The sequence below is a fragment of the Rhamphochromis sp. 'chilingali' genome (genome assembly GCF_963969265.1).
Source record: "Rhamphochromis sp. 'chilingali' genome assembly, chromosome: 1".
NCBI classification, from domain to species: domain Eukaryota; kingdom Metazoa; phylum Chordata; class Actinopteri; order Cichliformes; family Cichlidae; genus Rhamphochromis; species Rhamphochromis sp. 'chilingali'.
The window spans coordinates 59055804-59082502 of NC_137929.1; the positions used below are offsets into that span (position 1 = coordinate 59055804).

The 26699-nt window shown below is 46.1% G+C and overlaps 1 protein-coding gene and 1 long non-coding RNA gene across 2 annotated transcripts in view; both read left to right on the forward strand.

Annotated features, from left to right (window-relative positions):
• Window positions 1-362: 362 nt before the first annotated feature.
• Window positions 363-26699, forward strand: part of LOC308402090 — a 78134-nt gene continuing 51797 nt past the window's right edge. Inside the window, exons 1-3 of the long non-coding RNA XR_013972697.1 lie at window positions 363-489; window positions 795-856; window positions 9339-9385. This is a non-coding gene — a long non-coding RNA (uncharacterized lncRNA). The remainder of the gene's footprint in view (window positions 490-794; window positions 857-9338; window positions 9386-26699) is intronic.
• On the forward strand, window positions 3825-4362 carry LOC308400316 (histone H1-like; the record flags this gene model as incomplete). The annotated part of the gene is made up of 2 exons (XM_080887954.1): window positions 3825-3849; window positions 3893-4362. The coding sequence occupies 2 exons, from the start codon at window positions 3825-3827 to the stop codon at window positions 4360-4362; spliced, it is 495 nt and encodes a 164-aa protein (XP_080744080.1).

A 26699-nucleotide genomic window follows, 5' to 3' on the forward strand; every position in this document is an offset into this window, starting at 1 on the left:
GGATTGGGACTTGGTAACGGAGTGTGGTCACCTATGGGTCTTCCGATCTCTTTCTGAAGTTCCATCTCTTCTATATCTTCATCCTCACATGCTTCCTGCATAGCAGCAAGGTTGTAATCATGGTCGGAGAGGCTACCTGTTAGCTTGGGGTTAGCCATTTTTATCACTCTAAGTTTATCTTTGTGTCTGCCTGAAGGTCTGTCAAAGTAACTTCCAGGGGGTTTCGCTTGCGTTCTACTTCCTTTGGAGTAACAGTTTGTCAGTAAAGTATTTTACAGGACATCAAAATCACGTTTCTTAATCAGACCCGCAGATTGTACAACCGCTTATTCCGCCATCTTTCTCTCCTCGTCTCTCCTACTCTGACTCTAGCGTCCTTTCTGCCAGAGCGATGGTGGCTGAGAGGCAGCGGAGCTGCGGTGTGAGTGCCTGGCTTAAAACAGGACATGTTGGCTGCATTTAACCTTCAGTTACTCTTTATATAGTTAGGTAAGAGTCCGACCATGTTTCTTTTTAGCTGAAAAACATTATAGGTAACCTGCAGTGTTGAAAACGTGTTTTCCGACGATGTTTGCTACCCTACAATCCGTCCTGCTGTGTAGTAAAATCAGCGACATTTGACCATCCTGTTGCTCCCATTGAAATGTATACAGCCTATTTAAAATCTAAAACTTAAAATTGTCCGCAGCCTGCTGTTGTTACCACTGTCCTGTTTGAAATGGATACTAACTAGCTAACTGACTGAATGCCCATTAACCTTATAACTCCTGTTGTGTGTGTGTGTGTGTGTACAGAGAGACAGCCAGGTTCATAATGGATATAAGGAAGTTTTTTCAAAAAAAGGAGCCACATTCAGGTAAAAGTGTAAAATCAAATGATTCGTTAATCAAGAATAATGTTGGATCAGTTTTTCAATATCTATATATTTTATTAGGTGTACATGTTGTTAGAGTTTGTATTGTTGATTGTCATTTATGCTTAGAAATATTTAACCATAGATGCTTAGAGGTGTATAATCAATTGTGTAGTGATAAGTTGTGTGATCTTTAACAGGCTACAGAGGCTTGGTGTGCATTCCACACCTACATCCTGGGAGCATGAGAGAGGTCATACCTTCTCTTATTGTTTTATGGTAGGATTAACGTAGTTACGTCTGTTCTAGTCTAAGTGCTTTTTGTGTATAAATGAACTGCTGGACTTCCTTACTGTGTTATCTAGGATGAGGGGGGGTCTACCCTCTTCCTGACCAAGGATGTTTGCTTGTGTGCTTTTATGACCCTTTGCTCAGCAGTACCCCCCCCCCCCCCCCCCCCCCACACACACACACACACACACACACACACACACACAGGCAAGGTACTCTTTGTGTGTATGTAGACGTCGTATGTTAATGAACCTATGCATATTCATGTAACCTCAATAAAAGGACAGTGTTACGGGAGAACGGACGAGAGCAACTGGGGTCAAGCGAAGGAACGGTGCCTGTCCGGTTCTCTCCCGTGCACGAGTAACATGAAGAACTTTGCCTATTTGTGTCTTGCTTAGCAGTGTAATTATATTGTCTTCAACGTTCCAGCGGATGGGTTCTAGCTACAAACCTATCATTAATTGGTCCTTCGATGCCGGAGCCCTGGAATCGCATTCACCGAGGGGAGGAGAGGCACGCTGAAAGACTGACGTCAGCCAGGAAGTTCCTGTGGATTCGCGGTCTGTCTTTTCTCCTCGATGAATGACGGTCGGCGGGATTCGGGCTGATATTACACTCTAAGCAACGCCAAGTAAGTTTAAAGAGGCCGACTCTATAACCGTGTGGTTGTGCAGTCTCCGCCATTTTGTGAGGCGTTGAGAAGTTCGCTGCTTTGTGTAGCGAAACCCGGGTTCCTTGCTACTGTGTGCAGCAAGAGGTTCCTTACCGCTTTGTGGGGTAAGAGGTTCCTTACCGCTTTGTGGGGTAAGAGGTTCCTCGCTACTTTGTGCAGCGAGAGGTGAGTTCTCCGCCACTTTGTGAGGCGTTGAGAGGTTCCGCGGGGTCCAGATTGTGCTGGACGATAGGCCTATTTTGTGTTGTTGTCATTGTCGTCGTCGTTGTTGTTGTTGTTGTTGTTGTGTGTGTGTGTGCGGAGCAGAACATGTGGTCTGTGACACCGACTGTTGTTGTTATCATGGGTTTCTAAGCAACCAAGAGTGAGTCGGAGGGAGACAGACGTTTGTGCTGGACTTTGCTCCTGGCAGCACAAAGTATTTATGTAAAAAAGAGAGGGAGCGACAGCTCCACAGCTGCGCGGGTTCACGCGAGCGCGGTCACGCGGGTTTCACGCGGACCTGAGCCGTGCGGTTAATCGCAGGCTTATAAATGGAAGAGATTCAAATGTTAGAAGTTTTCAGAAAACACACCAGCCTTGAAGAGCGTGTGGAGACCATAGACGTAATTGAGGTGGATAGTTGTTAAAAGTAATCTACATTACGCTTGTGGTTGCTCAAATTCAGTACAATGACATGTGAGGTGAAGTGATATAGATAAATATTTAAACTAATGAAGTGCATAGAGGCACTTGACCTATGTGGAAGACTGTCGTCTTATTATGAACCATTGTTGAGATGTAGAGCACACCTGTGAAAACAACTAATATGCTGAACCCTGTATGAAACATCTAAAAGTACATGATGGAGAAGCTGTGTTGAATATGAAAGTGTAAGACTTTGCCGCTGTGAGCAGAGCAACTACTGTGTGATGTTGCGTTGCGGTTTTTTTTCTTCTGAGCTGATGAGCAAGCTACACATTATCAGATCAAGAGCTGTCTGAGAATTACTCAAAGAGAGGGAAACAGAGCTATGAGTGTGCAGCGTTCCCGTGAGCAGTTTTCCTGCACCTTGACTCGTGTGTGTAGCATCAGCATCATGTTTTTGTTTATTTGTTTTGTTGGGTTAATAATAATTAAATAAACTGGTGATCATATTTATGGATCACCATGGCACATATCATCAGTCATGTGATTTATTTACGCAGATCACAAAGTGTGTGTGAATGTGTCTGACATCACAGTGTTTTTGTGCACTGTGCAAAAGTAATTGCCTTTGATTGTGAGTGACAGCGGTGATTTTGCAGGTCGCCAGCTATTGTAGGGGGAAAAAATACTCATAGGAAAAAGGTTTTGTGTTGATCAACCAAAAAAAACCAACTATAATTTCATTTTCTGCTTTTAAGAAAGGATTGTTCACAAAAACACAGAGCGAGAGAGAGAGAGAGAGAGATATGTGTTGATTAAGCAGTGATGATAATAATGAAAATGTCTTAGTTTGTCACTTTCAGGTGAAAAGCAGACCTGAATCAATTTTCCACATGCAGCGGTCGGAAGAAAAGTTATAGTTTAACAATTGGAAACATTCAAGCCAAGTTTCTGGCTGACTTATTTACAGCACGATCTGTCTCAAAACTCTCACTCTTCCCTGAAAAAACCTGATCAGCAGCGGCAGTATCGGAGCGGAGGCTGCAGAAGCAAAAAAAAAAAAAAAAAAAGCAGCAGAAGAAGAAAGCAAACCCATCTTCCTGTCTGATTGGATGAATTCCACGGAAGGGCGAGCAAGATGGCGGCGTGAAGAAGAGTTTTGTTCGAGTGCTTAGCACGAGACACTTATTTGACGTCTTTCTGGCTTTCGGGACTTTTTTTGGAGATCAGCGCGCTAAGCTTGCTGGATTTGAGGCCAGGTTCGGCGGCGGCAGCATGTCAACATGTTCAGAAAGGACTGAGTGACTCGGGCAAGCCACATGCGGCTAGCATGCTGGCTAGTGACCATAGCTACATGAAAGAAATGGACCCTTCATGATGCGCTCAACGTGCCGGCGCTGTGGTGGGAAAGGCTCCATCATAAACACGCCCTGCGCCCTGTGTAGAGGTTCAGGCCAAGACGAAGAAGACGACGACTTCCAAGCCCAAGAAGGTCGGCCCCAGCGTGGGCAAGCTGATTGTGAAAGCCGTGGCCGCTTCCAAGGAGCGCAACGGCGTGTTCGCGGCCGCTCTCAAGAAGGCTCTGGCTGCCGGAGGCTACGATGTGAAAAAGAACAAGGCCCGTGTCAAGACCGCCATCAAGAGCCTGGTGGCGAAGGGCACTCTGGTGCAGACCAAGGGCACCGGGGCCTCCGGATCCTTTAAGATGAACAAGGTTACTGAGAGCAAAGCCAAGAAGCCCGCCGCGGCCAAAGCCAAGAAACCGGCAGCAGCTGCTAAGAAGTCGCCCAAGAAGGCAGCAGCAGCACTTCAGCCACTAGTACAAGGTCAACCGCATCAGAGGAGGGACAGGGCAAAGCTGAAGGAGAAACTGCCTGCTATTGGACTATTGAAGTGGGAGAGGACAATAGAGTGAGAGTGGTGAGAACACAAATTTTGTTATTTAATGTGGGAAATTAAAATTTGGGGTAAAAAAACCTGGGAAAAGAAAACTGACTGCTTAAGTTGGAAAATTGAGAAGGAGTCTGGATATATGCAAATATAAAAAACATATACATCATATACAAAATCACACACACAAGCAGAACATGCATTAACCCTACTAACACAAACACAAGAGAGCTTATGAAAATTAGACAACATCTTCAGCATGTGAGTCTGTTTATTATCTTGTCCAAGTCACTTAGTGTGATGCCAATACCAGTGGACTCAAAGCACATCAGTTAAGAAATGATCAAACAATAGTAGAGAAGTGTGTAGGAAAGGCAGCTTTAAGAACATGCTCTGTTGGATATGCAGCTCCTCAGACATTGATTAAACCTGCCTAATAACACAAATGCAATGAAAATTAGCTTGTTATCCTTTATCAGTGTTAAAATAGTGTCAGTTTAGCAGACACTTGTTATCAAATACTGAATTTATCCAATGCAAAAAATTGACTCTCTAGGTTGCAGGACAACAGTTTGACTTTTGTGGGAAAAAAGATCCTGGTTTGACCAACCAGTGATCAGATAATAAATTTAGTTGTTAATATAGTAAATTGGGAGAAGCTTCCTGCTTGATTGATGCAGCACAAGTTTACTACTAAATTTACTGTATGAGGGAAATTCTCTTTTAGTGATAACATTTTGAACATGCATTTCTGTCGTCCTGTCATCCTAGTGGGTTAATAGCCGATATGCAAATTAGTTGATCGGTTTTAGATTAATGAAAGGTGACTGAATTCTAGCACGAGTGGATGGGATGTTTGTTGTGTGTTGAGTGGAGACTCTAAAACACTGAGTTTCCTGTTTTGATGTGTGAGTGAATCCTGTATTTAGATACACAACTCTGAATACGTCAGAACAAACTTTTTTATGAAGTGCATGACAGCATGTCACATGTTTTATGATGAAGGGAAAAGGAAAATTGAATAAAATAGATCTGTGGCTTAAATGAGTGAAGAGCACAGACCTGGTGATTAAACTCAAAGCTAATAAGACATTAGGATTATGTTGTGTGTTGTGCAGCTGATGGTTGGTTTGGAGTGAATCTAGCTGATGATTTTTCTTTTGTTGTGAAGTTGAGCCTGCCAATTAGTATGATGGTATGATGAACCATGCTAATAGTATGATTTACCCTCCTGAGATGAGGAGTTTGTGTCATGACTTAACAAGGCCTTTTTATTTTGATACTTTTACAGTGCACTGAAAGTTTTGTTTGATAATCTGTTATTTTTCATTTTTATCTTTTGAACAGGCACTGATTTTGTTTGTCTATTTCTTTTCTTTAAGCAGATCTGCACGTCGGGAATTGAAAGTGCTATAAGATCTGTCAAGAGGGCCGTTGCGGGTGGGTTTCTCCACATTAAAATGGGCTCTGGAGAACGCCACTTATTGGGACAAGTTCCTGTCCAAAAAGGATTCAGCGAGGAAATCCGATCTAAAGTTCTTTTTCTTTTTGAAATGACGTCATTTTGCTGAGAGTGGAAACTAAATGCGACGATAGGTTCCACTATCAGCAAAGAAAGAAAGAATGAATGCATGAATGAGTGAGTGAAAGGAAAACAAACTGACTGACTGGTAAAAGCTGACAAAGCTGACAAGACTTTACTGATGTAACACGACTGTGTGAAGTTAACCCCCGCCTGGCAGGGGTGCAGATGAGTCTGTGTGTGCTTCCCTTTACAGGAGCAGAAAGATGACAGCAACACTCGAGGTTGCGTGATGATTTAACATTTTAAATGCCATTTTCTGTGTCTGTGAATTTACTATGTGTGTGTCATTCACTAGCTTGTGTGCTCACAGAGATAACTGTGACAAAGTATGCATACGCCTGCGCAAGCGCTAACATTTGCATTTTCTTTTTTACAGCATTACGGTTCTTCATGTGTTTGATCATGTGATTTATAGGAATACTGGCTAATGTTTCTCTACTACAAGATTTGTGGGTTTATGTGTGAAGAAAACTGTAGTTACAGGCTATATGTTGATGGAGAAATTAATATAGTTTGGGACATACTGTGATGAGACCAGTGTTACTTTTTTTTCCACAGCGAGTGTTAACTTTATGGTGTTTTATGGCACCGCTGGAATGTGGATGGCCGACGCCTGCCCACCAGGATAGTCATTGTGTGTTGCTAATGTTTGTTTTTCTGAGACTGCATTTAGAAGATTCAGCTGAAGCGGACAAGTGACATGAGTAAAACAAATAAGAGATTACGGTATTTATGGAATAGTTTATTATGGGCTCATTTGCTGGCCACTTTTGAACCCATAATAATAATATATGAGTGGAGTGACTTTGCTTAAGAGAAGTCACTGATTACATTAATGTTAACAGAGTACATGGGATAATCCATGTCTGAGGTGAATTAGGGTAATAGTTGTAGTTACTGATTTGAAAACCTGCACATGACACTTGTCTTGCTGATGTTGAATGCTTCTTGTTCTTATGATACAATTGTTTACAGGTATGAAGTTTGATTTTACTTACAGATTTTGCTTTCCAGGTCGTGATGGTGTGTATGCAGGCTCCTGGGAGAGCCAGGTGTTAAGAGAACTTAATATGCAAGACACACTAACATCTTTTATTGCAGGGTTACGGAGCTAATCCGGAGGAGATGCCCTGATGTTGCCTGGGACATGATCTAGCTAATCTTTTTCTTTAAGACAGGGATCCAGCTTTGATGAGTTGACGCGTGGGGGTGCCCATGCGTCAAGAGGAGGGGTCCAGGAATTAACATTAAACAATGTTTAATATTATTGTTGCAGTGATTTGTGTGATTAGCTGTTTATTTACAAGTATTAAATCTATGCAAGTGGTGCATAGATTTAATGTTCAGATGAGGCTTTGATGGCCTATAAGTGAAGTTCACTGAACTAAAGAATGTGGTTTGATGATTGTTGACATGCTCTCCACATAGAAGTCTTTCTGAAATACAGGTGCAGCAGTGAGAAGCGAGAAACATTCCAGGCATAGCCCAGGCAGTGATTGAGGTCAAAGGTCAAGCTGGTTGGGGCCCATCATGAGATCAGACCTTGGAGCCACAGCAAGGACCATGAAACTGCCTGCAAAATAGAGGAGAGGATCGTCCACAAGATGGGAGCTGAGGCCAGGAGAGAGGCTTCAGGAGGATCAGAGATCATCTTCAGCACAGCAGACATCACACAGAGAGCTGTGCTACTGAGCTTCCAGGAGATTTTAAATAAAATGAAAGATTCAATATTGACGCTGAGGAAGACAACTAAGGTGTACGACGTGCTCTGCCTTAAACCTTCAGCAGCGTTGGAACATGAAAACTCGAGGGATGAGGGGAGCGTGCCAAGCTCCATCGACAGCGCAGAAGGAGTTCGAGGATGACATCATGATTCTGTGAAAGCACAGGAACCAGAAGCTATGGTGGTGATGACAGCAGTTTCCTATGAACATCACCTAATGCTGTGCCACTATACTGTGCATACGATGACACTCTGAAGGCTGCTGGGATCATAACAGCAGTAAGACAACTGAACCCTGCACCCTTTCCACAGAGGTGTTTCTCTGCAGAGCGTGGACAATGAAGGAGTCATAAATATCCCCCTCGCAGGACGAAGGCCTGAAGTGAGGTGATGGGAGGCCATAAAACTAGAGTGCTGAGAGGTCTGCAGCTCTGGAAATAGCTGAGACCCATGTTGACAAACAACAAAACCAACTGGTATGTTTGAATGTTTATTCTACATACATTTGGACTCTGGTCCTATGGACAAGGAAACAACTAGAAGAGACATTCATGACGCCCTGCAGAACTCAAACCACTCTGCAGAGAGACATGTGATTTGCACACCCGGAGGAAGCATCACCAAGCTGAGATGTTTTTGAAAATGTTACTTTCTTAGTTTCACTATTAAATTAACAATTTCTTTGGTTGCTCGTAAGATGCAGTTTGCCATGAGATGAGCTCAATGAATGGGATAACTGCTAATACATTTATTAAACTGTGTATCTTTGCAGTAATTTAGGGTAATTTGACATATGCTGAGTATAAAAATGTTTGCATTGAAACTGTCAGACATGAGGTATTCATAACTGGGAACTTTCTAGCATAAAGGTCAAAAACGGGGGAATGTTAGAGTTTGTATTGTTGATTGTCATTTATGCTTAGAAATATTTAACCATAGATGCTTAGAGGTGTATAATCAATTGTGTAGTGATAAGTTGTGTGATCTTTAACAGGCTACAGAGGCTTGGTGTGCATTCCACACCTACATCCTGGGAGCATGAGAGAGGTCATACCTTCTCTTATTGTTTTATGGTAGGATTAACGTAGTTACGTCTGTTCTAGTCTAAGTGCTTTTTGTGTATAAATGAACTGCTGGACTTCCTTACTGTGTTATCTAGGATGAGGGGGGGTCTACCCTCTTCCTGACCAAGGATGTTTGCTTGTGTGCTTTTATGACCCTTTGATCAGCAGTACCCCCCCCCCCCACACACACACACACACACACACACACACACACACACACACACACACACACACAGGCAAGGTACTCTTTGTGTGTATGTAGACGTCGTATGTTAATGAACCTATGCATATTCATGTAACCTCAATAAAAGGACAGTGGTACGGGAGAACGGACGAGAGCAACTGGGGTCAAGCGAAGGAACGGCACCTGTCCGGTTCTCTCCCGTGCACGAGTAACATGAAGAACTTTGCCTATTTGTGTCTTGCTTTGCAGTGTAATTATATTGCCTTCAACGTTCCAGCGGATGGGTTCTAGCTACAAACCTATCACATGTGGTTTGGTTATCTGCATTTTGGTTGAAATTACACTGAAACAGGACTTTTTTGTTAGTGATCTTAATAGTATTTTTTTTATATTAATGTCATTTTTTCATCTAATTGAATACAATCTATTTGTGTATAATTGCCAGTCCAAAGAGGGAGAGAGGAAAGAGGGAACGTGAGGAGAAAGTACAAGGTCAGGATGAACTGTCATTTAATTGCGTTGTCTGTTTAATGTATGGTTTATAACTTATATCACTGTTTTTTACTAGAAAGCACTTTGGTTACCCATGTTGTTTTAAAGTGCTCTATAAATAAAACTGGATTAGATTTGAATGAGGAAGATAACAGAGAGATTGTACAAGAGAAAAAAGAATGGAATATGGTGGTGAAGTTAGATGGAAAAACTGTTTATTCAAAAATAACTAAATGAACGTATTGCAAGATACTTCTCTGATAGATTTCATGGATGCTTTGTGTGCTTTTAAAAATGCAGATTGATACATGACTTTATGACTAAGGTACCTGTAAAAGTGTGATCTCAGAATAGCCTGTAATTATATATATATATATATATATATATATATATATATATATATATATATATATATATATATATATATATATATATATATATAAAAACACCCAGCACGCCCCTGCGGGCGGTTTATCCTTCAAGCTCGGGTCCTCTACCAGAGGCCTGGGAGCTTGAGGGTCCTGCGCAGTATCTTAGCTGTTCCCAGGACTGCGCTCTTCTGGACAGAGATCTCCGATGTTATTCCCGGGATCTGCTGGAGCCACTCGCCTAGCTTGGGAGTCACCGCACCTAGTGCTCCGATTACCACGGGGACCACCATTACCTTCACCCTCCACATCCTCTCGAGCTCTTCTCTGAGCCCTTGGTATTTCTCCAGCTTCTCGTGTTCCTTCTTCCTGATATTGCTGTCATTCGGAACCGCTACATCGATCACTACGGCCGTCTTCTTCTGTTTGTCTACCACCACTATGTCCAGTTGGTTAGCCACCACCATTTTGTCCGTCTGTATCTGGAAGTCCCACGGGATCTTAGCTCGGTCATTCTCCACCACCCTTGGGGGCATCTCCCATTTTGACCTCGGGACTTCCAGGTTATACTCAGCACAGATGTTCCTGTACACTATGCCGGCCACTTGGTTATGGCGTTCCATGTATGCCTTGCCTGCTAGCATCTTGCACCCTGCTGTTATGTGCTGGATTGTCTCTGGGGCATCTTTACACAGCCTGCACCTGGGGTCTTGCCTGGTGTGATAGACCCCAGCCTCTATGGATCTTGTACTCAGAGCTTGTTCTTGTGCTGCCATGATTAGTGCCTCTGTGCTGTCTTTATATATATATATATATATATATATATATATATATATATATATATATATATATATATATATATATATATATATATATACACACACACACACACACACACACACACACACACACACACAGTGGGGCAAAAAAGTATTCAGTCAGCCACCGATTGTGCAAGTTCCCCCACTTAAAATGATGACAGAGGTCAGTAATTTGCACCAGAGGTACACTTCAACTGTGAGAGACAGAATGTGAAAAAAAAATCCATGAATCCACATGGTAGGATTTGTAAAGAATTTATTCGTAAATCAGGGTGGAAAATAAGTATTTGGTCAATAACAAAAATACAACTCAATACTTTGTAACATAACCTTTGTTGGCAATAACAGAGGTCAAACGTTTACTATAGGTCTTTACCAGGTTTGCACACACAGTAGCTGGTATTTTGGCCCATTCCTCCATGCAGATCTTCTCGAGAGCAGTGATGTTTTGGGGCTGTCGCCGAGCAACACGGACTTTCAACTCCTGCCACAGATTTTCTATGGGGTTGAGGTCTGGAGACTGGCTAGGCCACTCCAGGACTTTCAAATGCTTCTTACGGAGCCACTCCTTTGTTGCCCGGGCGGTGTGTTTTGGATCATTGTCATGTTGGAAGACCCAGCCTCGTTTCATCTTCAAAGTTCTCACTGATGGAAGGAGGTTTTGGCTCAAAATCTCACGATACATGGCCCCATTCATTCTGTCCTTAACACGGATCAGTCGTCCTGTCCCCTTGGCAGAAAAACAGCCCCATAGCATGATGTTTCCACCCCCATGCTTCACAGTAGGTATGGTGTTCTTGGGATGCAACTCAGTATTCTTCTTCCTCCAAACACGACAAGTTGAGTTTATACCAAAAAGTCCTACTTTGGTTTCATCTGACCACATGACATTCTCCCAATCCTCTGCTGTGTACCATCCATGTGCTCTCTGGCAAACTTCAGACGGGCCTGGACATGCACTGGCTTCAGCAGCGGAACACGTCTGGCACTGCGGGATTTGATTCCCTGCCGTTGTAGTGTGTTACTGATGGTGACCTTTGTTACTTTGGTCCCAGCTCTCTGCAGGTCATTCACCAGGTCCCCCCGTGTGGTTCTGGGATCTTTGCTCACCGTTCTCATGATCATTTTGACCCCACGGGATGAGATCTTGCGTGGAGCCCCAGATCGTGGGAGATTATCAGTGGTCTTGTATGTCTTCCATTTTCTGATGATTGCTCCCACAGTTGATTTTTTCACACCACGCTGCTTGCCTATTGTAGATTCACTCTTCCCAGTCTGGTGCAGGTCTACAATACTTTTCCTGGTGTCCTTCGAAAGCTCTTTGGTCTTGGCCATGGCGGAGTTTGGAGTCTGACTGTTTGAGGCTGTGGACAGGTGTCTTTTATACAGATGATGAGTTCATGTCATGGTCTCCGTGCCTGCCCGGTCGGCCCCACAAGGCTACAATTGCTGTTGCTGTTTTCTCCCTCTCTGCCTGGGCGGAGCTCACTGTGGGCTCCCGCCCTTGGCCCACACACACACCTGACAACACTCACCCATCATCACCGGGAGCACTATTTGAGGCTGGAACACAGATCCTCTCGTCGCTGGATGATTGTACCCCTAACGTTAGTTTTCTCACAGCTCTTGTGCTTCATATCCGTGACTTGTGATTAGTTGGTGACCTGCCTTCTCGTCTGCTTCAGATTCCCCCCCGGACCTGCGACCTCCCTGCTGCGGGAAAGTGTGTGAGTGTGAGAGAAGAAGACGTGAGCGAGTTACCCTGTGATTTCCCCCCCCGGAGTTTTGGATCCCTTCACTGTACATATATTGCACTGCACTGTAAATAAACCACACCTTGGAGATACCTTACCGCTCTGGGCTTGAATCCCTGTACCAGATCGTGACAGAATCATCCAGCCACGGAAATGGATTCAGCAGACCCAGCGGTCTCGACTCCCACCCTCGCCACTTTGGCCGCGATGCTGGCACGCCACGAGCAGATGTTCATTCACCTTCGAGCAGAGCTCGCGAACCTCACACAGGCCGTGGCTCAGCTAACACCGCTACCGGCCGCTCCTCTGGTCGCCGCTCCTCCGTTGGAGGCGCCAGTTCCAGCTGTAAGTGTCGCGCCACCTGTTCACGTTGACAGATTCCTCCCTACTCCCAGGGCTTTCACGGGAGAGATTGATAAATGTGCTGGTTTTCTCACTCAGTGTGCCCTTCAGTTTCGCCAGCAACCGCAAACCTTTTCTACTGATGGTGCGAAAATCGCTTATATCGTCCAGTTACTCCAGGACCGTGCTCTAACCTGGGCTCAAGCTGCGCTTCAGGCGGAGCCGGACATCACCTTTTCTGACTTTCTTACTAAGTTTAAAGGTGTGTTTGACAGGAAAGCCACAACTGCCACCGCCGGCCAGCGCTTGCTTGCGCTTAAACAAGGTAAACGCAGCATGGCTGATTTTTCTATTGACTTTTCTACCTTGGCTGAACAGGCGAAATGGGGGGAAGAGGCCCTTAAAAGTGCATTGCTCACTAATATTAATGAGGAAATAAAGAATGAACTAATGCTCCGTGAACTGCCTTCCTCCCTGGATGCGCTTCTGGTTTTGTGTATGCGGGTGGACGATCAGGTGCGCGCACATCGGAGCGCACGCGCGCGTTCGGGGCATGCCCCGCTGGACTTTTGTGGGACCCCTACTGCAGCCCATGGGTCGTGTGACGCCGACACCGGGGATGGGGAAGAGCCCATGCAGCTTGGGCGCTCACGGCTGTCGCCCGCGGAGCGCCAGCGCCGTCTTGCCTCCGGTGAGTGCGTTTATTGCAGCCGTAAAGGCCACTCTGTCTCCTCCTGCCCAACGCTGGCAAAAGGGCGCGCTCACCAGTGATCGTGAGGGTGCTGGTGGGCGATCTGTCGAGTGAAAGCCCTCTCCCCAGGCTTCTTTTGCCGGCTACTCTGCGTGTTCGGACTGTTTCTCATTCTCTCTCCGTTCTCATTGACTCTGGGGCTGAGCAGAACTTTATTGACACCTCACTCGCCGCCAAACTGAACATCGCCTTGGAGCCTCTGTCACGCCCCCTCCGCGTTCACGCACTGTCGGGCCAGCGCCTGCCTGACATCACTCATGTTTCTGAATTCCTTTCATTATCTCTCTCTGGCAATCACGCAGAAAGGATTTGTTTTTTTTCGTTTAAGGCTCCTCTCACTCCGCTGGTTCTGGGTCACCCCTGGCTTGTCCTCCACAACCCGCATATCGACTGGGAGAAGGGTGCCGTACTAGGTTGGAGTGTGGCCTGCCATATGAACTGCCTCCGGGCTGCGGCCTCCCCCGTTTCGCTCCCACCCACGGCCTCGCCGTCGGATGCCCCGGACCTCTCGATGGTTCCGCGGGTTTATCATGATCTGCGGGATGTTTTTTGTAAGGATCGGGCGCGGTCCCTTCCCCCGCACCGCCCGTACGATTGTGCCGTCGATCTTCTTCCTGGAGCTCCGCTGCCGTCTAGCCGCCTGTACAGCCTCTCCCGGCCTGAGAGGGATGCTATGGAGCGTTACATCTCGGAGTCGCTGGCGGCAGGGTTGATTCGCCCCTCCTCTTCCCCTGTCGCGGCTGGGTTTTTTTTCGTGGATAAGAAGGATGGTTCGCTGCGGCCGTGTATTGACTTTCGGGGCCTTAATCAGATCACTGTTAAGAACAAATACCCTTTGCCGTTGCTTTCCTCCGCCTTTGAACTGCTTCAAGGCATGACCGTCTTTACCAAGCTGGATCTGCGCAACGCTTACCACCTGGTGCGCATCAGGGAGGGGGATGAGTGGAAGACCGCATTCAATACGCATCGGGGCCACTTTGAGTATCTTGTGATGCCGTTTGGGCTGACTAACGCCCCCGCAGTGTTTCAGGCGATGGTTAATGATGTCCTTCGTGATTTTGTTAACCGTTGTGTATTTGTGTACTTGGATGACATCTTGATCTTTTCTAAGACACTCGAGGAGCACAAGGTCCATGTCCGGCAGGTCCTGCTACGCCTTCTGGAGAACCGGCTCTTTGTGAAGGGGGAGAAGTGCGATTTCCACGTGGCGTCAGTGAGTTTTCTGGGCCACATTATCGAGAAGGGGGACTTGCGGACTGATCCGGAGAAAGTGCGGGCTGTGGTGGAATGGCCTACTCCTCCTGATCGCCGCCAAGTGCAACGTTTTTTGGGATTCGCCAACTTTTACAGACGGTTCATTCGTGATTTCAGCAGAATCGCTCTCCCTCTCACTAAACTCACCTCTCCCAAGGTTCCCTTCCAGTGGGATTCTGCCGCTCAGCGAGCCTTCGCCCTGCTCAAGGACAGGTTCACCACCGCTCCCATACTCCGGCAACCGGACCTTACACGGCAGTTCGTTGTGGAAGTGGACGCGTCGGACTCCGGGGTTGGGGCAGTTCTGTCTCAACAGATGGACGGTAAGCTGCACCCGTGTGCCTTTTATTCTCGCCATCTCTCCCCAGCAGAGTGTAACTATGACATCGGGGACCGGGAGCTTCTGGCCGTCAAGCTGGCCCTGGAGGAGTGGAGACATTGGTTGGAGGGAGCAGCACAACCATTCATCGTCTGGACGGATCACAAGAATCTGGAGTACCTGCGCTCGGCTAGACGTCTCAATTCCCGGCAAGCCAGGTGGGCACTGTTTTTCGCTCGTTTTGACTTCACTATCACCTACAGGCCAGGAACACGGAACGTAAAGCCAGACGCCCTGTCCAGGCAATTCTCCATCACTGGGGAGGACTCGGACCCTGAGCCTGTCCTCCCGGCCGCCTGCGTAATTGGAGCCATCTCCTGGGAGATCGAGGGGCTCATCCAAGAGGCGCAGGAGACCGAACCGGATCCTGGCACTGGTCCACCTGGTCGCCTCTTCGTTCCTTCAGCCGTCCGCTCTCAGGTTCTCCAGTGGGCTCACACCGCCCGCTTTTCATGCCATCCTGGGGTCCTCCGCACCTGCTCGTTCCTCCGACGTTACTTCTGGTGGCCTGCTATGACTAGGGATGCCAAGGAGTATGTAGCCGCCTGTTCGACCTGCGCCCGGAATAAGCTTTCGAACCGCCCTCCACCGGGTCTTCTGCAGCCTCTCCCTACACCAGCTCGACCATGGTCCCATGTTTCTTTGGACTTTGTCACGGGCCTGCCGCCCTCCGCTGGTAACACCGCCATACTTACCATTATCGATCGTTTCTCCAAAGCTGCACACTTCGTCGCCCTCCCGAAGCTCCCCTCGGCCTTGGAGACGGCCCGGCTCCTCACCTCCCATGTGTTCCGTCTTCACGGGATCCCCGAGGACATCGTCTCGGATAGGGGGCCACAATTCACGTCCCGTGTTTGGAGGGAGTTCTGCTCCGCACTGGGGGCCAAGGTCAGTCTGTCTTCCGGTTTCCATCCACAGAGTAACGGGCAATCGGAGCGGGCCAACCAGGAGCTGGAAGCTGCCCTCCGCTGTGTCACTTCGCACAACCAATCGACCTGGAGTGAACAGCTTCCATGGATCGAATACGCCCACAACAGCCACACATCCTCCGCCACGGGCAAGTCTCCCTTCGAAGCGTCCCTGGGCTATCAACCACCTTTGCTCCCGGCCATCGAAGGTGAGCACTCCGTTCCTTCTGTACAGGCTCACCTCCGCGGGTGCCGTCGTGCCTGGCGGGCGACTCAGGCTGCCCTGCTCCGTACTAAGGAGCGGAACAAGACCCTCGCTGACCGTCACCGGACACCGGCCCCCGTGTACACCATCGGTCAACGAGTATGGCTGGCTACCCGTTTTGTGCCGCTACGGACTGAGTCGAAGAAGCTGTCTCCTCAGTTTATTGGCCCTTTTCCTGTTGAGGCCATTGTGAACCCTGTGTCTGTCCGCCTCAAGCTGCCGCGCAACATGCGCATTCACAATGTCTTTCATGTGTCTCAGGTCAAGCCGGTGCTCTCCAGCCCGTTGTGCCCTCCCTCCAGGGCCCCGCCGCCCCCCCGGCTCGTGGATGGTCAGCTGGTCTACAATATCACCCGCATCATGGACTCCCGGCGCCGGGGTCGGGGTTTTCAGTACCTGGTTGACTGGGAGGGCTACGGGATAGAGGAACGCTCCTGGGTGCCTCGAGCTGCTGTCCTGGATGGTGCCATGCTCCGGGACTTCCACCGCAGGCATCCAGGTAAGCCTGGTGGGTCACCGGGAGGCTCCCGTTGAGGGGGGGGTACTGTCATGGTCTCCGTGCCTGCCCGGTCGGCCCCACAAGGCTACAATTGCTGTTGCTGTTTTCTCCCTCTCTGCCTGGGCGGAGCTCACTGTGGGCTCCCGCCCTTGGCCCACACACACACCTGACAACACTCACCCATCATCACCGGGAGCACTATTTGAGGCTGGAACACAGATCCTCTCGTCGCTGGATGATTGTACCCCTAACGTTAGTTTTCTCACAGCTCTTGTGCTTCATATCCGTGACTTGTGATTAGTTGGTGACCTGCCTTCTCGTCTGCTTCAGATTCCCCCCCGGACCTGCGACCTCCCTGCTGCGGGAAAGTGTGTGAGTGTGAGAGAAGAAGACGTGAGCGAGTTACCCTGTGATTTCCCCCCCGGAGTTTTGGATCCCTTCACTGTACATATATTGCACTGCACTGTAAATAAACCACACCTTGGAGATACCTTACCGCTCTGCGCTTGAATCCCTGTACCAGATCGTGACAGTTCAAACAGGTGCCATTCATACAGGTAATGAGTGGGGGACAGAAAAGCTTCTTACAGAAGACGTTACAGGTCTGTGAGAGCCAGAGATTTTCCTTGTTTGAGGTGACCAAATACTTATTTTCCACCCTAATTTACGAATAAATTCTTTACAAATCCTACCATGTGAATTCATGGATTTTTTTTTCACATTCTGTCTCTCACAGTTGAAGTGTACCTCTGGTGCAAATTACTGACCTCTGTCATCATTTTAGGTGGGGGAACTTGCACAATCGGTGGCTGACTAAATACTTTTTTGCCCCACTGTATTTGACTGGCGATGTTCTCCCAAGCCTTGTCCACTGGCTCATTGGAGTCCACGTCGAGGTGTTCAAGGGCATCCATAAGCTGCTGTTTGCACTCAGGGAGGCGCCACCACTTGATCTTCTCCACCGTCGTGGTTGGTGTTCTTCGTCGTCGTTGGCCAAGGTTGAGTCGGAGATCCATCACAAGTAGCCGATGTTGAGGGCCAATATTGGTTGATGGTATGACTTTTACGTTCGTGACTAGGCTGAGATGGGGTCTTCGGACTAGCCAGTAGTCGATTTGGGTGTCTCTGCCGCCGCTGGAGTACGTGATGAGGTGTGCCGGCTTCTTTTTGAAGAAGGTGTTGGTCACGGCAAGATCGTGGGCCTCTGCGTAGTCCAGTACCCGGCAACCGTCGTCGTTTCTGGTCCCAAATCCTTGGCCGCCATGGAATCGGTGATATCCGTCTCTCCCCTTGCCTACATGTCCATTTAGGTCGCCGCCTACCGCCACGTGTTCCTCAGGGCTAATCGTTTGCAGGTGGTTGTCAAGGGCGCGCCAGAATTCTGTCTTCTCCTCGTCGGGGCAGTTGGTCTGTGGTGCATAGCAGGAGATAATCCGTAGGACGGTCGGGTCGGCGTCGATCTTCACTGACATGATGCGATCCGATATGCGGGTAACTTCGACCACGTTGTCCCGGAGCTTTTGACTCACCACTATGCCCACTCCATTCTGAGCCCGGTTGCCATTGTAGAAAAGCTTGAAGCCTTCTCCAATGTCCCGTGCCTTCGATCCCTTCCACTTGGTTTCTTGAATGCACGCGATGTCGATGCGGCGGGTCTTGAGGGCGTCAGCCAATTCTCGACTTCTTCCGGTCATTGTTCCGATGTTCAGGGTTCCAAGGCGGATTTGGGCTTGCTTCTTCAGCCCACTCCGTCCATGAGCAGGTAGCCTTTGTCCACTTCTCATGTCGTTCAGGCGGGGACGACGCGCGTCGCCTGCGGGGGACGCCCTAGCTTTTTGAGACGTCATTGCATGGGATGTGACTGGAATACATCGACCGGCGCGTCACTCCACCTGACGTCGAGGACCCTCACCGTTAGCCAACTTCCCGAGGGTCGTTGTTTCCAGCTGGCACCGCAAGAAGGTGGTGATGGGATTTTGCCAGCCTTAGAACACTCAAGCATCAACACTACATATGAGCGGGTGGAGGGAGGTTTGGAGTCTTCTCTCACCCCCGTTCTCTGCGGCCTGCTGGAGCGGGGGGCAGAAGGGAGGCCCCCTGCTCCAGGAGGAGAAGTTGGCCGTCCGACTGGGGTCTGGAGTGTGGGGCCTTCCTGCTGCTGCGGAGTCGGGCGGTCTGCTTCTCCCCACCCCAGGGAAAAGGGTAACACTACCTGGGTCTGGGTGCAGTTTACCCCTCCGGGGTAAGGGTACCTAGACCTGGGGCTTAGAGTATGCTTGGGGAGTGTGATTGTGTGTACAGTGTCTATTTATGTCTGTCTCCATGTTGGGTGAGTGTTGAGTAATTGCCTATGAGAGCATGAGGGTGGGAATGGATGTTTGTATCTGTGTGTGCCTGTTTGTCTGTGTCTATATGTCAGGTTGGGTATCAGACGCAGCCTCTCTGGGGACATCTCAGGCCCCCTAAGGTATGGAGGCCTATCTCCCCCACCACTTCCCCTGCCAGTGGCAGACGCCCTCAGACATCGGTGCGTTGGTGGTTCTTTGTGTCCGGGGATGGGCGTCCAGGCACACACCGGCTCACTCCTTGGTGGCTGCTTATTGGGGCCTGGAGCCTGGGGCTCGCTCGGGCCACTTTGGGGGTGGGGTGCCCTCGGCCACTCTGGCACAGCTGGCTGCCGCCGGAGCTCACGGGCACGTCACTGCAACCCCCCCGGCTTCTGCTCCGCGGCTGCTGAGTGACCCCTCATCTGGGGCTCTCTTCAGCTCTTTCTGGGACAGTGGCGCAGCTGCCCCTCTGTTGGTATTCCTTGGTCTCTTGTGTTCTGGATGTTTGGAGTTTTGATCTCCTCCATAACTGCTTCATGCCCTGGAGGACAGGGCTGTGGCTCCCCACACCCTCTAGCAGATCATTACATGAAGGAACCTTTTAAAAACAAACGCGTCCATGCTCACAGGTACACTCTACACCCTACACCCTGAAGCTGTTAGCTTCAGTTAACCACAGACCACAAACACACAGTCCAGCTCACAGTGAACAACAGTAAGTGCAGTGTGAGACTTTAGTCAAAGGAGCTTGCAAAGAAAAGCGTCTGGACTTCTTTAAGTTGCTTGCCCAGGATGTGAGTGGGCCATCCTGGGCCATCTGACCTCAGGAATTTGCATGATAAGGTGGGGCCAGGTTTCACAATGAACACACCCGAAACTCTGGCTGATTGGGACCCACACCCATTTTCACACCTTGGCTCAGGCGATTAGAGGATCATCAGGGGTCCTTTTGTCCCTCTGTGGGGGGATACTCCCACTAGGTTTATATCTGGGACTCTCCACCATTTGACCTTAGAACTGAAGAAGCTTCTCGGATGAGAGGTGAAACGTCTTCAAGTAACTTAAAGAAGTCCAGACGCTTTTCTTTGCAAGCTCCTTTGACTACGATGACCTGGATGACTGAGAACCTTCACAGACACACAGCACCATTCTCGCATGAAAATATCTTAAAAGTTTATTTTGTGACCCAGAAAGAGTAATGTTTCCAACTCCGCCACTCTGTGTTCCCACCCAGCATACACCCACCTAGACCAGCACTGTGAGGGTCATGTTTTTTTTTACTTTTCCAGTGCTTTCAACTCCATCAGGCCGACCCACCTGGGTGATGCAGCGATGCAGGTGTGTGTATATCTATATATATATCTATATATATATATATCTATATATATATCTATATCTATATATATATATATATATATATATATATATATATATATATATATATATATATATATATATATATATATATTAGGGGTGCAACGATACACAAAATTCACGGTTCGGTTCGGTTCGATACTTTGGTGTCACGGTTCGATATTTTTTCGATACAAAAAAATGTTCATGCATTTTTAATTTGTCATTTATTAAAATTATAAATATATATTTTAACTCAAAAGTACAGTTTTTAAATTTAACCCTAACCCTTGTGCGTGTTTTTTATTTTGACAGCGAATGCGCACCTGCGGACCACTTATGTGCAGCCCTGGTTATTTAGCTCGTCATATTGCAGCCACAGAAATTCTTTTGTCCATGAAACCATAAAGCTGCACTTTCTTTTTGCCTTATAGTCTGATTTGTCATAACTTCTCCGTTTTGTGGTAAGCTTTTCTTTGGCTGTCACTTCTTCACCCTGACCTGTCTTATTTGGCTCAGCAGAACTGAAATGCTTTTACACACTCACTCACATAAGCTCAGCGATTCTCTGCGCGATCAACCTCTCACATGTTTAAGCTTGCTGCGGGAGATTTCACTTGTCATGTTTGCATAGTAAGCTAACGATTAATAAGACGATGTCAGAGGAATTGGTGCACAAATTATCATCACTCACAGATCAGTACTGTCGCTCTCTATACACAGTTCGCACGATTGCAAAGTGAAAGCAAAAAAACGAGCGCAAATTCAAACGCGACTTCAATATGTCACATATTGACAGTGGCTCACCGATGCCAATGACATAATTACCCAGCTACATTTCTGAAAGAATGCAAAAGCATTGACATATATTTTTCCTACAATAGCCCGACGGGCAGGGCAGAGATAGATTTTGGTAGCCCGACTGAAAAAATCGCTTGCTCCGGGACGTCGGGCTAGCGATATTGCAAGCCCTGTATCTGATTGAGGAATCACTCATCTTTGGAAAAGAGAGTTTATTACAGAGAAATGGCTCTTTCCAAAATAAAAGCTATACTATCCGCTTCTTCTGGGCTATATTCTCAGCAGCATAAGGAGAATCATGTGCTAACAGCTGTCTAAATGACTCGGCTAAAGTTAGTAGCATGCTTGCTTTTTTTTGTCTGCTTCCACTTGTCTTTGCACTAGGATGATGTCGGCGTAAATGTGCAGTCATATTCGTCGTGTTCCCACTAGTGCTTTCAGGTTAATCTCGTTGAAATGACCTTAACGCCACAACACGGCAAATCTCCGTTAACGAGCTACCGCTGATTGCTCTGTGCATGGGGCTAGACGGCCAACACGTTAACGAGCTAACTGCGCTAGCACACTAGTTCACACCAATGTAATTGAGCATTGCATGGCACATCCAACATACTGTTTTACTTTAGTCCATGACTCGCTTACCTTCAGGGTCATACGTCACATGAAAACCAAAATAATTCCAAACGCCAGATCTGAATGAGGGTGGGGGAGGTGCCCTGCACTCTTCCTTCTGACTATGCTGTCTGTGTTGAGCGCTCAGTGGATCTGCGCTGGACAGTGCAGCCTAGGCGGAGTAGTCGAACACAGATTCACTGAGCGCTCAACACAGACAGCATCGTCAGAAGGAAAATTGATAAAATAAATTACAAATGTTGTATTGTTCGATACATATGCGTACCGAACCGAAAGCACTGTATCGAACGGTTCAATATCGATACGAATATCGTTGCACCCCTAATATATATATATATATATATATATATATATATATATATATATATATAGAGAGAGAGAGAGAGAGAGAGAGAGAGAGAGACTTCGGTTAGCTCTGCAGAAGGCTAACTGAATCCGCCAAATCGCTGGTTCTTATTTTAGTCGACTGTGATTTCATAACCACTAGGTCTGGAAATGGAACAGAAGCTCTACTCTGTATAGAGATACTGTCATCAGCACACTGAGACTCTTTGTTTCAGTGCAACAGCAGAAATCACGAAAGTCTTCGTGTAGAAATGAGAAATGAGGCATTCAGGGCTCTGCAGATGAATGCTGCTGTGAACTTGAGTGAAATCTGCAGAGGAAAGGAACTTGTTCCTTAAAGTCTCTGTGCAGATCTGTGAGCGTCAAACTCAGTTATAATCACTCAGTTATTACCTCTGTTTGCTCCTCTTTTCTCTTTTGATTGGAATGGTGGTAAACAGGGTGGTTTGTACTAAGAGTGGATGAGCTTTGTACTGATGATTCAGAGTGGTTTAGACAACAGGAGCTTATATGTAGATGTTTTGACTGGGACATATTACTGGTGGTTTGAGTACTTCATCCAGCAGTGACTGACAGATCGATGAAAATAAGGTGACCACAACTGTCAGTGCTGCAGAGTGAAGTGCTCTGAGAGCAGTTCCACTCATGAATGAATGAATGAATGAATAAAATATAAAAGTAAAGTTACATGATATAATAACGTTATATAGATACTTTAAAACAGAGTTTTAAAGTATCTATATAGTGAGTGGGCGTTAAGGCGTCTTCCCAGACGCCTTAACGCCCACTCACATCCTGGGCCATCTGACCTCAGGAATTCGCATGATAAGGTGGGGCCAGGTTTCACAATGAACACACCCGAAACTCTGGCTGATTGGGACCCACACCCAGTTTCACACCTTGGCTCAGGCGATTAGAGGATCATCAGGGGGTCCTCTTGTCCCTCTGTGGGGGGATACTCCCACTAGGTTTATATCTGGGACTCTCCACCATTTGACCTTAGAACTGAAGAAGCTTCTCGGATGAGAGGTGAAACGTCTTCAAGTAACTTAAAGAAGTCCAGACGCTTTTCTTTGCAAGCTCCTTTGACAATGGTGCTGTGTAAACTTCAATTATCTGCTCGATTTATCAAGACATCACATATTTGCAAAAGTGCTCTAACGTTTTCAGAGATACCTGTTGTCCCCCCTCGCTTTTAAAAAAAATACGTTTTAGACACTATTGAACCTTATATTCAAAGGCTTATAAACAGCAGCCTGACTTAAGGCCATGTACTTATAACTTTTAAACAGGCAGTGTTCCAGCCTCTGCTGAAACGCCCTGGCCTGGATTCCTCTTGTATAATTTCAGACCTATTTTTAAGCTTCCTTTTGTTTCTAAAGTTTTGGAAAAAGTAGTGTCTTCACAGCTGCAGTCTTTTCTAAATAGTCAAAACATTTTTGAGGTATTTCCGTCATGTTGTGAGGCTCTTCACAGCACAGAGTCTACACTTTTGAGAGTTTTCAGTGATATTTTACTAACTGCTGACTCTGGGACATCTTATTTGTGCTTTTGGATCTGACAGCAGCTTTTGACACCATAGATCACAACATCTTAATTTCTCACCTAAAACGTTGGAGTTAGGGGCACTGCCTTGGAGTGTTTCAAGTCATACCTGTTTGACAGAAATTTCTCTGTCGCACTTGCTAAATTCCATTCAACCTTCACCCCCCTCCAATGTGGTATACCTCAAGGATCCATCCTTGGGCCCCCTCTTCATCCATTTACTTCCCCTTGGCCTTAAGATTTCTCACTTTTTTGACAATATTTGCTGTTTGTGTTACACACTACTAAAAATATAAAAAGCATACAGTACTTAATTGAGATGTAATATTTTAACAACAAAAGTATAGATAAATGAAATGGAATGAGAGAAGCTTCTTATTTTGTCATATGTGCATGTGCCGATATTAAACCCAGGAGCAACATTCAGGTAAAAGTGTCAGATCAAATGATCCGTCAATAAAGGATAAATACAATCCGTCCTGCTCTATAGTAAAATCAGCGACATTTGACCGTCCTGTTGCTCCCATTGAAATGTATAAAGCCTATTTAAAATCTAAAACTTAAAATTGTCCGTAGCCTAAAGTTGTTACCACTGTCCTGTTAGAAATGGATACTAACTAGCTAACTGACTGAATGTAATTTTTCATCTAATTGTATACAATCTATTTGTGTATGATTGTCTGTCCAAAGAGGGAGAGGGGAAAGAGGAGATTGTGAGGAGAAAGTAAGAACCAGGTAAGAAAACAGACAGGGAACAGTGACAGGCAAAACAGAAACTGTTAAACTGACGAAGAGAAAAAACCTGGAAGTTGTGTTCTCCCTATATTAAAGCAGCTATACAGAATCTGCTAAAAAAAAAACAAAAAAAACAGGGTTGAAACATTTTTGACCCTCTTTAACAACATTCCAACATAACATTATCATTGATTGGGGAGATTAAAATTAATGATATATTTTAATGTAGTTCAGCCACAACTCTTCTAAAACCTCAGCCAGTAATAGGTAGGCCAACTTTTGGACCGTCCAGTTGTCTGTATGACTGCCGCAGTACGTACATCACATTTTGCACACTATCAGAAAGTGCCAAATAGTGCCTCACAGCACGTCATAGTGTGTTGTACATTATTATATGTATATTAAATGTATTTTTCATCTATTGCATTTACCAACATCAAGAAGTCACAAGCAAAGAAAGACCACACCATGGTAAATGTTTAAAAAGGAAAGTATTGATAAAAAATTATTTAAAAAAATAAACATAACAATTTTCAAAGCTGTTCAAAGCAACACAACAGTGGGCCAATGTCAAACAAAATTGTGAACGTCACTCTGTAGAGTGGGCAGTCATAATGAAGCAGTATGCTGAAATTTGAAAATTCAAGCTGTGCTTCATATTTTTGGTCGCCAGACAAAAAGCTTTATTTGGCCATCACTGGCCAACAGTAATGTTGTAATGGTCTTCCATATTTAACATTTGCACATAAATAAGTGATATAATATTTAATACTTTTTTTTGAAAAATTTCTTCACCACAGTTCTGCCATCTGCCGTTTTTATTAGAAAAAATTGGCCACAGCCACTGCGCTATGAATTCTGGGATATGTTGGGCCACAAACGATACACCTGACCCATTCTTCAAATCCGGGGAAATGAAGGGGGCATTTTCGGCCACATTTGGAATTTGGACAGGCTTCATCATGTTGCCGTGACGTAATCAGCCTTCAAATTGGGTCTTGAAGGATGCAGACACTGAATTGGAACAGTTATTTTGGCAGCAGAAAACGTGAAAGAGGAACATCACGTGAAGACACTTTAAGGCTGGAAATGAAAACACTGACATGAAAATAAACATAATTAACTTGATACTGTCACTGGGTTCAAACTGAAGGAGTGTTCACAAGAAATCATCAGTATCAAACTGTGACAATAAAAAATGTTCATTAAAGCAACCAAGAATGGGATAAGTTTGATGTGAATCTTTGGTAATGCGTGGGGGAAGCTCTGTGCCAGTTTTATCATACTGTACCTCCCTCCATCCAACCACACACTTCTTTGGGTTTGCCATCAGCCCTGCCTGCCTCATGGACACCGGGACCGTGACCAACCACTGCACATGATCCACCGAGGTATAACTATGAATGACAACATCATCCAGGTAGGAATTAACATATGCAGTGTGAGGACACAGCTATCGCTCCAGCACGTGCTGAAAAATGGCCGCGGTTCCAAAGAAGTATAAACTGTGCATCAACACAAAAACCAACAGACTCAAAAACAGTTTCTTCCCCAAAGCGATAACCACCCTGAACTCACACATGCACAGATAACACAGCCCCCCACTTCCCACTTCCTCTATGGACCACCACTGTGCAATACCAATTCCATGTGCAATAACTCAACTGTATATACATAACACAATTTATTACATATTACTTATGTCTTGTATATTGTACAATATATATATATATATATATATATATATATATATATATATATATATATATGTATATGTATATATATATGTATATATATATATATATATATATATATATATATATATATATATATATATGTTTTTCTCTATGTTAATACTGTCCATATGTACATAGCGATGCAGAACTGTACCCCCCCCCCCCCCCCCCCCCAGCATGTTTACACTGGGTAGGAGATGCTCTGTATCTCATTGTACAACTGTATAGTGACAAGAAAGGCATTCTATTCTATTCTAAAACCCTGCACTCACTTCTTAATTACCTGGAAGCACCTTAAAGACGACCGGCCCCTCTCAACAGCTGCGACAAATCATCTGGAGAAAAGGTAAGCATAGGAGACCAAACACTGAGGAACAAATCCTCATTTCATCCTATGATAACAGCATTTTCACCATTTCAGCCAATTCCTTTTGCACAATTTGTCTCTTGTGCTCAGGCAACATCTAGGGCCATGAACGCACTTTCACGCCAGGCTGC